Source organism: Spea bombifrons, chromosome 10 (assembly GCF_027358695.1).
Source record: "Spea bombifrons isolate aSpeBom1 chromosome 10, aSpeBom1.2.pri, whole genome shotgun sequence".
In the NCBI taxonomy this organism is placed as follows: domain Eukaryota; kingdom Metazoa; phylum Chordata; class Amphibia; order Anura; family Pelobatidae; genus Spea; species Spea bombifrons.
Genome location: NC_071096.1, coordinates 36313009 through 36325139, shown reverse-complemented (window position 1 = coordinate 36325139; position 12131 = coordinate 36313009). Strand labels below are relative to the sequence as shown.

The window sequence follows — 12131 nt, the reverse complement described above, 5'->3', positions numbered from 1 at the left end:
ATTTAGGTCCAGCTCTACGCGGCCTTTTAGGTATTTCCCGCTTTGGCACATTGCTGTGATGTTTCTTCCACAGTCTCTTTAAAACGCTGGCTTGTTCTTGATTTAGAAACACAATGCACACAATGTCCTGTTTTCAGGAACAATGATTCTTTTGTTATAAAAGCAGCTCCGTTTGAAAAAGTTGCAATAATTTACAGCAATCAGAAATCCTCTTGTTTTCATGTTTCACCTTTTTGTTAATACCGGGTATAAGAGTGCGGACACCAGCAGGACGCGAACGTTCCGTACAGCTATGAGTGCACCGGTACATTATTGACAATGGTTCCGATTATCTGACAGCAGTCCATTCTCCCATTCAATGCTGGATTATCCAGTAGGAGCGCGCCTGGGTGCCCTGATCTCTGCACCCCCCAGTGCGCCAATTGACAATGTGCCAACGCAACGCCACCATTGGGACACCTTACGTTAATTTGCATTTCAAATGCATGTGCGTGCCTAGGTGCCCCAAAGGGTCTTAATCTGGTACTGGTCCCATTGTAAGGACACTTAAATCTCTTGAGGATAGAGCCCTCTCTGGTGGTAAGATTATAGGTGGAAGAAGGTATGTTAAGCTGTTTCAAGATGATGGAAGGAGTTGGCCTCCTAATAGTGTCTGTACATCACAAGTATTCATCAGGATTACACAGGGAGAGGGTTTAACGAAAGCCAAATACTCCTCAAACGTTATATTAATTTGATAATTATGTCAAGTTAGAGTGTTTGCAGTTTTCAGAGTGGTGTTAACGTCTTGTGATGCCAAGGCTTTTGCCAAAGGTCAGTCCGGAGTGCTGAAGTCACAGTGGATGTTATGGGACATCTATGCCTGCCTACTATACGTCGTCTCCTGACGGCAGACACACAGAAAGGGGCTGGGGTGAGCTGGAGAGCCGATAAAAGTAGGCTGTGTTTCGCTTTAGAAGGGATATACAGGATGATTTGGCGAGTCAAGTTTGTCCCTGCGGCATCCTACGCCTTTGATTTTCCCCTCGCTTCTCCGTCAGATTCATATCTGGATGAACTCCAGTGAAAAAGGGATGAGGATGAATAATTTTCTATTCTTCAGTGTTTTCCCTGATGTCCTTGGGTTTTACAGCGAGTTTAAATGTATGCGTTGAGGGAGAGGATGGCGCTGCTGATGGTGGAGTTCCACCGCTTGCCTCTCATCTCTCAGATCCTCTCATCTCTCGGACAAGAAGCTGATAAGAAAAAGCAGCGCTAGGGAAAAAATCCCTGCAGGGGGGTTTTAAGTAACAAATTGTCTCTTTCTAAAGTAAATACATATTATAATGTTTGCTCTGTCCCTCTTTTCACTTTCTTTGTGTGTTCGTATCTGCCCTGCTTTGCGTATCCCTTTGTGCTATTTTAATGTAAAACCGTGTATTCCTGTTCACGCTTGGATATCCCAGGGAATTTGCCTATAGATTCTATAACGCCCTCCAAAACGTCCCTTTAAATTTGCTCTGTATAAGGAGCACTTTGCTTTGGGGTCTCCTCTTTGGGTCCATTGTAAGCCCTTGTGTTTAGCTCGCTAAAACGTTGGAAACTTGGTCATAGATCACCAGGCTAAATTACCGGCCCTTCACTGGCCCTTCACTGGTTTGGGGTTCTCTTGCTGCAGGCTCCGTAGTGTTCGCACTTTGATTTAGGGTCAGACTTTCTATGCAGAATGTGTCTGGGTTCCGCTACCTTTAACATCGAACGTTGCAACGTCTTGATTCTTTTTTTGGATCTATTAATAAAGGCCGCTTATTAAAAACATTGTAAATGTTGCTTTATTGTTAATATACGATGTGGAAAAGTAGTTTGATGAAACAAAATGATTATATGTTTATGCATGTATATTGTTAAAGTGGCAAATCCGCGCGTTATAATAACTTTCTCTGCTTTCTGAATAATAGGAAGGCTGGTGATGTGTTCTAAAAATGAAACAAATGACTTTATGTTTTGAAAATATAAATGTATGATGCATTGTAATCGCTTTGTAAGCTGCACTGAATAAAGCAGTCATTGTACCCGCGTTCACTAGACTTTCCTACCGATCTGCGGAGTTAAAGGGTTCAGAAGCAATATGCAGTATTTTGCCGTTCGCTTGTCAGAGGGACTCTGTCGTGTTATCTATTCTCGTTGAAGATGAACTTGTGTCAAAAAGTGACATTTGAAAGTCCTGTTTCACTAAATGATCCAGACCTGCCCTTTTGTCCATTTATGTGCAATATTTCTTATTAATTAGCCTGCAAAACGTCTTTGCAAATCATTAACAAAATGTCATTACATTTCTAGGTGTTTCAGAGCTACCAGAGATTCCAATTAAGAGCAAACTTTAGAGTAAGGGGGGGATCCGGCTGCTGAGAGAAAGGGATTGAGGAGAGGGGACGTAAGCGATGGGCGAAGATGCAGATTAAATGGAGACTGTGGCCATTTCTCATCTCGCTTTCGGTAGAACCTTGAACGTGCCCCAGGGGGGTCCCAGCTGATGGTCGTAGATACATCGACCAGTAAGCAAACCCAGTCTCGCGGGTCCCCATGCCCCGGGCTGACACGGTGGCTGATGTGCCAGTGATGCCAGTCAGGGCTTTGAATGTCTGCTGCCAGTCAGGGCTTTGAATGTCTGCTGCCCGCCAGTTGAGTACTTTTTAATTAGCAATTTGAGGACAATCTTGTTTCATTATCCTGATCAAGGTAATTCACTTTTGCTGAAGTAGTCGTTACCACATTTCTTCCATATAATTCTCCTCTCAGTACACAAAATGGTAACAATTATTTTGCCCGGGTGTTCTGTTTATTGTCTTAATTGGTTTGAAAAGATTAAATGTGGTAGATGGCTCTTGTCACATGGCCTTTGACCTCCCTTCCCCGCAGCGGCTGTTTTTACTGGATTTTGGAGCACAGAACCTGATGATTAATGTTTCTAAGGCTACATTTTTTATGTTTAAACAAGCCGGTGTTACAGAAAATTGTAGATAATACAGTTTATTGTGCAAGTAAAAAAAATACAAATCAGTATTATTTGGGCCAACTGAACAGCTTATTAGAATTTATATAATACCAAGTTTCCTTATTATGATTAGGACAGAGGGTCACTGTCACCACATGCAAATTAACTAGTGGCATCACAAATGACATTGTAAAAGTAATATCATATATCTATACACTGGAGTTTTTTGGCTTGCTTAGAGAATATCCATAAGGATGCTGTGAATATAGTTTGGAGATTTTTGGGGACATTTGTCTAGATGTCTGAGTTCCATAATATGTTACATTTTAGTTGTTACATGGCATATGCGTGTTGTGTTTTCCAAACAATGTAGCATATTGTATACAAGTTAGACCTTAAGTTTTTTTGCTTAGATCCCCCAAAACCCTAGAGCCACTGCTACTCAGGGGTGCATGTCGGGAGACCCCTGTTCTTGTTGCTATAGTGCTGGTGGGGCAAACTGCCTGCCCTGGGGATTATCTGGAAGCCAACACCAGATGATTGGCTGCCACAAAGATCTATGACTGGCCACAGGGTCACGTAATCTGGTGCCACATGTCCAAGGGGCCATAATCCAGAGAGAAGGAGTGCAGAGAGTGGGAAGCTGCTTTAAGAGCAGTGTGTGTGCAATTCTTTCTCCTTTCTATGTGATAGGAGGGGGATACCACAGCTCGGTATTAATTCATGAAGCGATGAGGGAGCAGCCCACACCTGGCCATGAAAAAGCTTCTCGGTCAATTGTCCGCTTACTTTGTGTCCCTGGAAAGGAGGGCACTACATATAACAAGTGCTGTAATTCCTTAACTGTTCACCCAGTATGGATGTAAATTCCCTCAAATTAAAGCTGAAAGTCTGCACTTTAATCTCATCCTTTAATTTCAAATCCACCGTGGTGGCACACAGAGCCTGAATTACCAAAGTGTCACTGTCCAAATATTTATGGACCTGCATATAATCTCTGGAGAATTATTTCCTACATGCCTTCAGAGGGAATGTCGTCACCTATTAATTTCCAGAAAGGTGACTCAGGCAGCCTGTGGCTCTTAATGAATCCAGTGTGAGATGGCTACAGTTGTAACTTCAATAATTACTACATTATTGGATGTTAATACAGTATAATTGCATTTTTATCACAATTCATGCACATGTACGTTATCACCTGCTGGTAAATTGAAATGTGTGCAGTAACTTAATTAGCAAGTTTGTTTCCAAGGGGAATTCTATGGGCTTGATGTGTTATTTGGAATACGGAACACGGAATGTGTTATATTTGTAGTTTAGAACATGCATTGTTGTCTGCAGTGTGAAACCAGAATGACTTCTCATGTGTAGCGCTGTGCTGACCCCATCTGGTCCTGCTAGGCAAATACACTAAGCCTAATTTTTATCCACATTGCACCTTGAAGCTGTAAGAGTCGTGAGTTTGAGGTTTGGTACACTGTGGGGTACACTTTTTAAAGATCATCTGTCTGCAGAGGTCAACAAATCAGTGGGTGCTTTGTAGGTACTGGGTTTCCATTAACAATAGTATTCATTTATTGATGTATGGTGTTGGTGGATGGTGATGCTATTCCACAGGCCGTTGGCTACCAGCATATTTCAGTAAATCTGGCAGAGATGAGGGCTGAAAGCCTCAGCGGACTCTGTGATCCCTATTCAGCTGAAACTAACCCACAAACTCGCTCTAACACCCACCCAGACACCAGACACACACGCACCCTCCCACCACTAACCATAGGCCGACCCCTGACATTCTACCACCGTAAGCTGACATACACACTCACACTAACACCATACACCAACACCCAAAGGCTCAAATGCCACATGCTCACACACATGCTGACACAATACACTAACACATGCACACTGTACTTCTATACAGTAACACAATACACTAACAAATACAGTCTACTGCTATATATAGCAACACAAACTCAGTCTTACACCATATGCATACACACATACTCCCTCACCCCAGCACCGCACACTTATTATACACGCACTCTCTCCGTCCCATCATCCATGCAGACCTCTCTCCCTCCCCTCACTAAGCCGGGATATACTTCTGCTCATACTCTGTGTGCAAGCAGCTGCTCATACTCTGTTACGTCAGCGAGCACCTGGTGTCTTCGATAATTATGCGATTTCTATCTCATAAGCATCCACTTAAGTTTTCATTAATGCAAGCATCAGAAAAGACGCAGAGAAAGAAATGACTCCAATAGACAAGGACGGTTAATATACACAGGCTTTTATTTATGTACAGAATTTTACACACTGTTAGTCGCCAGAAATGTGTGTTTTATTTGTGAATCAGTGCTCTTGGTATCTATAATAATATATAAATATACTTTTGGACTATCATAACACAACTTTTTTGTTTTCCAGTTTCGGTTATATTTAATAACATGTAAAAATACAACCTTAAAAAATTCTGTCAAGGGATCAGTAGATAAAGATAAGTTTGCAACTTGTTGCTTTTGTATAGTGCTATAGAGACTATCCCAACCCCATGTCCCAGACATGTCTGTGCCCTGCTACTCGTAGGACCATTACATTGTTCTGAAAAGCAGAACTCCTATTGGCTGCAGCGAGCTGACTTGTCACGTAGCACCGGACCAGTCAGGTTCTACTTGAACACAGTATGTAGGGGGTGGGAAAGCAAACTTTTTTGTTTTGCTTTTCTTCCGAAACCTTTTTTTCGGCTTAGTGCAAATTAGAGTAATGCACAACTTCAGCAAAGCATTATGTCAAAGAAGACCTAACTCTTCTTCAAATTGTATAAAAAAGAACTAACAGATGCAGTTGCTTTACACTCGGCCACTGTCAGTGTAAAGCATTGGAGTTGGACTTGCTAAAACCTGCCCCTCATAACTCCTTAGTTCATGGCTGTACCCTTCAACTGGCAACATCCATCCACACTAGAAAAAACAAGCAAGGTATAGAAAAGAACATCAATGCTGTTCATTAAAATTAGCATGGATGGTTAACGAGTTAGACGGCAACTGAGGTTCCACTGTTCCACCTCTTGGGGGCGATGTTCCATCCCTACCAGGGAAGATCCTTTACTATTGGACACTCTGGGTAAGCCACGCATGCCTTCTCCTGCCTAGCGGGTCATGGTCTTCAGCCCTGAGTTGAATGCATGTCTCTGTCCGATAGGGCTGTTTGATTGCGTGATTTTGGGGCACTGGAAAATGTAAAAGACTTTCCCAAAACGAGAACAAGGCGTTTGTAGAAATACTATGGGCTGCCTCATATCCCGCTTATATCCGCAAACAGCTTTACATTATAAAAAGTTTTTTTTTTCAGCTTTGTTTTAAATACATCTCAAAAATAACTTACTAGAAAAAAAGTGATTCCCCCTTTCCCCTGCCCTGTAACAAAGATACGCACGCCTCGATTTGCTTTCCTCTGTAACAGTTTTTTTTTGTGCTTAACAATTGGGAGGCAATTATGAAAACAGTTAAGAGTTTTTGAGTTTATTGTCCTCTTGTTTTGCAGCAAGCAGTGCAAATCATGAAGCATCTGGAACGTATTTTTTTCTTATTGTTAGGGGTGGAGTGGGTTTAACAGAGAAATGTTGTCCATATTGTGTTCATGTGAACAGTCCTTACACTGTAGGCAGGTGAGATCTGATGTACCTCCAAACAGTCTCTGAACCAAGAGTTTCTTTTGTAAGAAGAGTTGGCCAGTCGCCAGTGGACATGTCCTTCCTCAGGCCTATTCTGTCTTCCAGAGACTACACTGGCATGGTGCAGAACATACCTGAAAAGGCATTTAGGCCATGCAACATCATTCTAGTTGGTTATTTCACGGCTGGTTTCCAGGCTGGGCGGCCGCTGTGTGTTATTTCACGTGCTCGGCTGCATGAGACGAACAGTAATATTTTTTGTGAGCGATAAATGTTGAGAGGCTGCTGAACTTTATGTTGCAGAGACGGCAGTATCGGTGGTTCCCGTTGGGGAGAGTAGAAGTCAGACCTGCCTTGGGTGGCTGCATGGCTTTATCCCCAGGAAGCAAGGCGTTTGTGGCAACTCTGAGTCCATCGTCCCTCCTGGGCTCAGCCAAAGGCAATGAGTTCACAGGGAGGGCTGGTGAACTTGGTAAGAGTGGCCTGGGTGTACTCGTTAAGACTGGGCTACCATTGGCTGATGAGGATGATGACGATGTAGGATCTTTACTGCCGAGATTATCCTTTCTAAGGCTGGGCAGCTGAAGAGGAGAAGCTGACGATAAAGGTGGACTTGGCAAGCTACTCTCTGAAGCACTGCTAGGTTGCACACGTGCAGGCAGTAAAACCTCCATGATTGTACCCTGAAGTCGATGGCCTGGGGTAGGTTTCGCCAACAGCAGTCCATGGATACTTCTAAAATGTTCAAGGAGGTCTCCCCTGATAACAGCATTAAGAGGACAATAGGGACACGAAGCTGTACCAGAGGGGGATACCTCGGACACAGAGGAGTGCTGCTGAAGTAACTTAGAGTCGGGAGTGGCAGCAAACACCAGTGGCTGGATGGTATCGCTTGCGGATGCAGGACTTAGACTTGCTCTTCTCTCAACTTTAACTCTCACACTTTCCTCCCCTGACTTCCCAACAGCAGTTAAAGGGGATTTTATCTTCTGGAGCTGCTGCAGTGCCTTTTGTTGTAAAGGGGCAGCAGGACAGGAGTACTTCTTATGTGCTAGGTAGGTTTCTAACGTGTTGAAGCTAATCCGACATGCAGTGCATTCATGGTAATCAGTCAATGGAACAACTGCAGCTGCTGCAGGCGGTATCGGTGTTTCAACAACCAGGCGTGGTTTCTTACTTAGGTCGATGGGGCCATCGCTGACATCTGGGCTGGAACTAGGAGAGGGCACAGCAGAAGCTGGTATCAGGCCTGGCATGAGAGGCAGTGCTTCTATCCTGGTGAGCTGGTGTAATGAAGGGGGCGCTACCTCTGCTGGTGTTACCCCATGGATTTCATATAACTTGCGGCGTTTTCGCGTTCGAGGAGTTGGCTGAGGAGCATATGGTGGTCCAGGCTTGGCAGCTGCACTACGGCGTAAAGGGGGATCATGCCGAGAAGCACAGTAGTATCGTTTATGCACCACGTAAGTATCATGACGGCTAAAGCGAATGTTGCAAGCTCCGCACACTGTTCGGGTTGGGTCTTCGTCTGGATCCTCCAAAGAGCTGGGGCTTTGGCTACCTTCACTCACATGTCCACTTCCTGCTCCTTCACCTTCCGCACCAGTACCCTCTTCTAGTTTGATGGCAACTGTAGTGCTGGTACTCTCTGCTTCTGCCTCTGCTTCCTGTGGTGGTGATGACCTCTGCTCCTCAACTGGGGGTGCAGCAGAAGCTCCAGAAGTGCCCGATGCCCTTGCTGCTACTACTTTCACTTTGCGGCTGCTGGCTGGACTCTCGTCTGTCGCATGTCTCCCGGAGCAGTACAGCCTTTTGTGTACGTAATAGTTATTGATGTTATTAAAGGTGATCTCGCACTCAAAGCAAGTAGCACCCTTTGGTGAATGTGTCCCTGAAAAGCCAGCTGATGTTATAGCCTGGCCCTGTTTCAAACGACTGTGTACCAGTTCCGACATCTTGGCGAGGATCTCCGAGGCCTGAGGAACTATGGCTGGAGCAGCCTCATGTCCAAAGACGTAGTGTGGTATGAGAACTGTCCCCCCACCTGGTGCTATTCCAACTTCAGATGGGACTGGGCTGGACCCGGGTGTAGGACTGGAGTTTTCAGTCTTCACTTTTACAGCTGGAGATGGCACCAACACAGCTCCATCTCCTGCCTCGCTATTGGCAACTTTTGACTCACTGATGCTTCTTTGCCCCTCTGGTTCCTCTTTGATGTGAATTTTCAGAGGTGGTTCCTCCCTGCTGGAGGTGGGGGAAGATGATGAAGAAACGGGTGACTTGGCATCACCGTTCTCAAAGTGATCGTTCTTTTGTTCAATGTGAGAACCAGATGGTGAATTTGCAGAGAGAGGAGTCAACGGCGCTGAAGGAGCTGCGTGCAGGAGTGTGTGCTGCTGGAGACCGGGAAGGCTTTCGGCCAGGAACCCACACAGACCACATTTCAGGAGATTCGATGATGTAATCTGGCCCATAACTAAAGAAACGAGAGAGAAAGCTGTGAATCAGGGGGTCACGCTTGTGTACAGTCTGAATAATAAGTAATCGATTTGATGAGTAATGAGTAGTACAATTTGCTGCCCCTCCTTCCAATGTGATGCAATGTGGTTCTCCCAAAACTATCTGAGGACATATTTAACCCTTTAGATTTTTCTCATCAATTACATGTTGTGTTTTAACTTTCCACCTGGAACTTCTGTTCTTTAGTGGCATTTAGCAGCCTGTCTACTTATGTTTGTCAGGTTTTGACTCCTATTGATACCATAGTATTACTGCATCAATAATGCCTCTTGCTCTCCCCTTTAAGTACACTCCTAATGGTGGTATGGGGACCAAACCAGTAGCTAAATTTCTGTTCGCCGACCGTTGGTCTTTAGGTGGCTGAGTGTGTTTCGTTCTTTCAGCCTCAGGCCGAGTCTGCTTAGAAGACTTGAAGAGTCTCACCATATCCAGATCATGATGAACTACTTGGTCAGAGATCACTGCACTTTGTAAGGTGTATACTAGGGCTGCAACTAACGATTATTTTAATAATCGATTAGTTGGCCGATTATTTTGTCGATTAATCGATTAATCGGATAAAAAAATACATTATTTTAAATTGAAGAAAAATTGCAATAAAAAACGTACAATTTACACTTTCATCTCTTTATTGCAATGGCCTCTCTCTGTTCACCTTCTTATTTTACTGACATAATAAAAGCTACAAGAACCCAAACACAGTGTTTCTCAAACTAGGTTTTAATACAAAGTTATTAGTAAATATTAATTCATATGTTAACTATTTTTCATATTTAATAAAAACTGAGAAAAAAGCCTTGTTTAAATTTTTTTATTTACCAAACTGCCCCCAGTTATGCACATCTGACCCCCAGCTTGCCACTCTGCCCCCATATATGCCTTATACCTCTTATATGCCAGATTCCACTGTGCCCCCTGATATGCCACTGTGCCCCTGATATGCCTTATACTCCTTATATGCCAGTGGTATGCAACTGAGCCCCCTGATATACCTTTTACCCCCAGATTTGTTTTATGCCCCCCTGATATACCTAATATCCATATGCCTTATACCCCCTATATGCCCTAAAAATTCATAATACCACCCATACACCACTATAACTCACCCATACACCACTCTGGCTCCTCCCCCTCCCATACATTACTCTGGCTCCTCCCCTCCCATACACCACTCTGGCTCCTCCCCTCCCAAACACCACTCTGGCTCCTCCCCCCTCTCATACTCCATTCTGCCTCCTCCCCCCTCCCATATACCACTCTGCCTCCTCCCCCACCCATATACCACTCTGCCTCCTCCCCCGCCCATACATCACTTTGGCTCCTCCCCTCCCATACATCACTTTGCCTCCTCCTCCTCCCATATACCACTCTGCCTCCTCCCCTCCTATACATCACTTTGGCTCCTCCCCCTCCCATACTCCACTCTGCCTCCTCCCATACACCACTCTGGCTCCTCCCATACACCACTCTGGCTCCTCCCCCTCCCATACTCCACTCTGGCTCCTCCCATACATCACGTTGGCTCCTCCCATACATCACGTTGGCTCCTCCCCCTCCCATACATCACTTTGCCTCCTCCCCCCTCCCATACTCCACTCTGCCTCCTGTGAACCTCCGTTTCTGACAAGACACCAGGGAGCCGGGTAGAGAGGCAGAGTGGCGTATGAGAGGGGGAGGAGCCAGAGTGGTGTATCGGAGGGTGGCTCCCATACACCCCTCTGACTCCTCCCCCCTCCCATACACCGCTCTGCCTCTCTACCCGGCTCCGTTACTGAAGGCACTTTCATTGCAGCTTCATAGAAGCCACAGTGTAAGTGAAGGGCAGTAACGGAGTCTGTCTGTGCGATGCAGACCCTCACCGGCTATCAGAGAGGATGATTCTCTGTCAGCCGGTGGGGGTCTGCATCGCACAGACAGACTCCGTTACTGCCCTTCACTTACACTGAGGCTTCTATGAAGCTGCAGGGAAAGTGCCTGTCAGTAACAGTGCCGGGTAGAGAGGCAGATGATGTATGGGAGGGGGGAGGAGGCAGATGGGAGGGGGAGAGAGACGGAAGTGAGAGACCGGCCGACAGTGAGGGGAATCCAGGTCTCCTGCAGCGTTGCGGGGGATCTGGATTCCGGTGTTATAATCCGATCTCTGTTTGAGGTCGGATTATATAAGGAGAGGAGTTTTTCAGAGCATTTGCTCTGAAAAAAACCTCTTTTTATAATCGATAAAAATCGATCCGATTAATCGATGATGAAATTCGTTGACAACGATTTTCATTATCGATTATTATCGATTTTATCGATTAGTTGTTTCAGCCCTAGTGTATACATTGATCAAGGATTCGTATCTAGTCCAGTTGTGGAGTTATAGTTACAGTTACAGTTCTCAGGTCAACTCGCGACATACCTGGGTTTGCTGGCTTCACGACGGGAAGTGCTTTTATTGCTGGGAATACGTCTAACTTGGATCCTGGTTGGCAAACCATGTGGTTAGTGACTAGATGGCTGTACAGGATGTCTCGAGTGGTAGAAATGAACCCACAGCCGTGGCAAACGCCTGCGACAGAGAAAACAAGATGACACTAAGTAGTCTGTTTATTTACCGCATCAGAGGTGTAACTATCCACAATTACCTCTTCTACAGACTCTACAGTAGGTAGCTGGGCTCTATTAGCATGCATGGGCTTGGCGCATGCATGGTCTTGGCGCATTCACTAGTAAGGAACCATGAGGGATTGTTGCCAATCCACTCACAGTACTGCAAAATATCTTTTGGTCTCTGCATATGTCGGCAATTTGGTACAATTAATACATTTTCTTTTCAATCGGACACAAAGCAGCCGTAAGGGAATCAATGCATATGTGGGTATACAAACCCGTACGTGTATGAACAGCATTAAGATTACTTCCTAGTTGGTTTGTAATCCTAGGAGTGCCGTTTGAGTAACAGTGTATCGTACATCAATTTTAAAT

At 45.0% G+C, this 12131-nt stretch overlaps 1 protein-coding gene across 1 annotated transcript in view; it reads right to left on the bottom strand.

The window, feature by feature from the left end:
- Positions 1–5248: 5248 nt before the first annotated feature.
- Positions 5249–12131, bottom strand: part of ZFPM1 (zinc finger protein, FOG family member 1) — a 60887-nt gene continuing 54004 nt past the window's right edge. The window contains exons 10-11 of the mRNA XM_053448903.1: positions 11566–11715; positions 5249–9123 (exon numbers count right to left, since the gene is read on the bottom strand). Coding sequence (XP_053304878.1) covers positions 6863–9123; positions 11566–11715 — 2411 coding nt within the window. The 3' untranslated portion in view covers positions 5249–6862. The remainder of the gene's footprint in view (positions 9124–11565; positions 11716–12131) is intronic.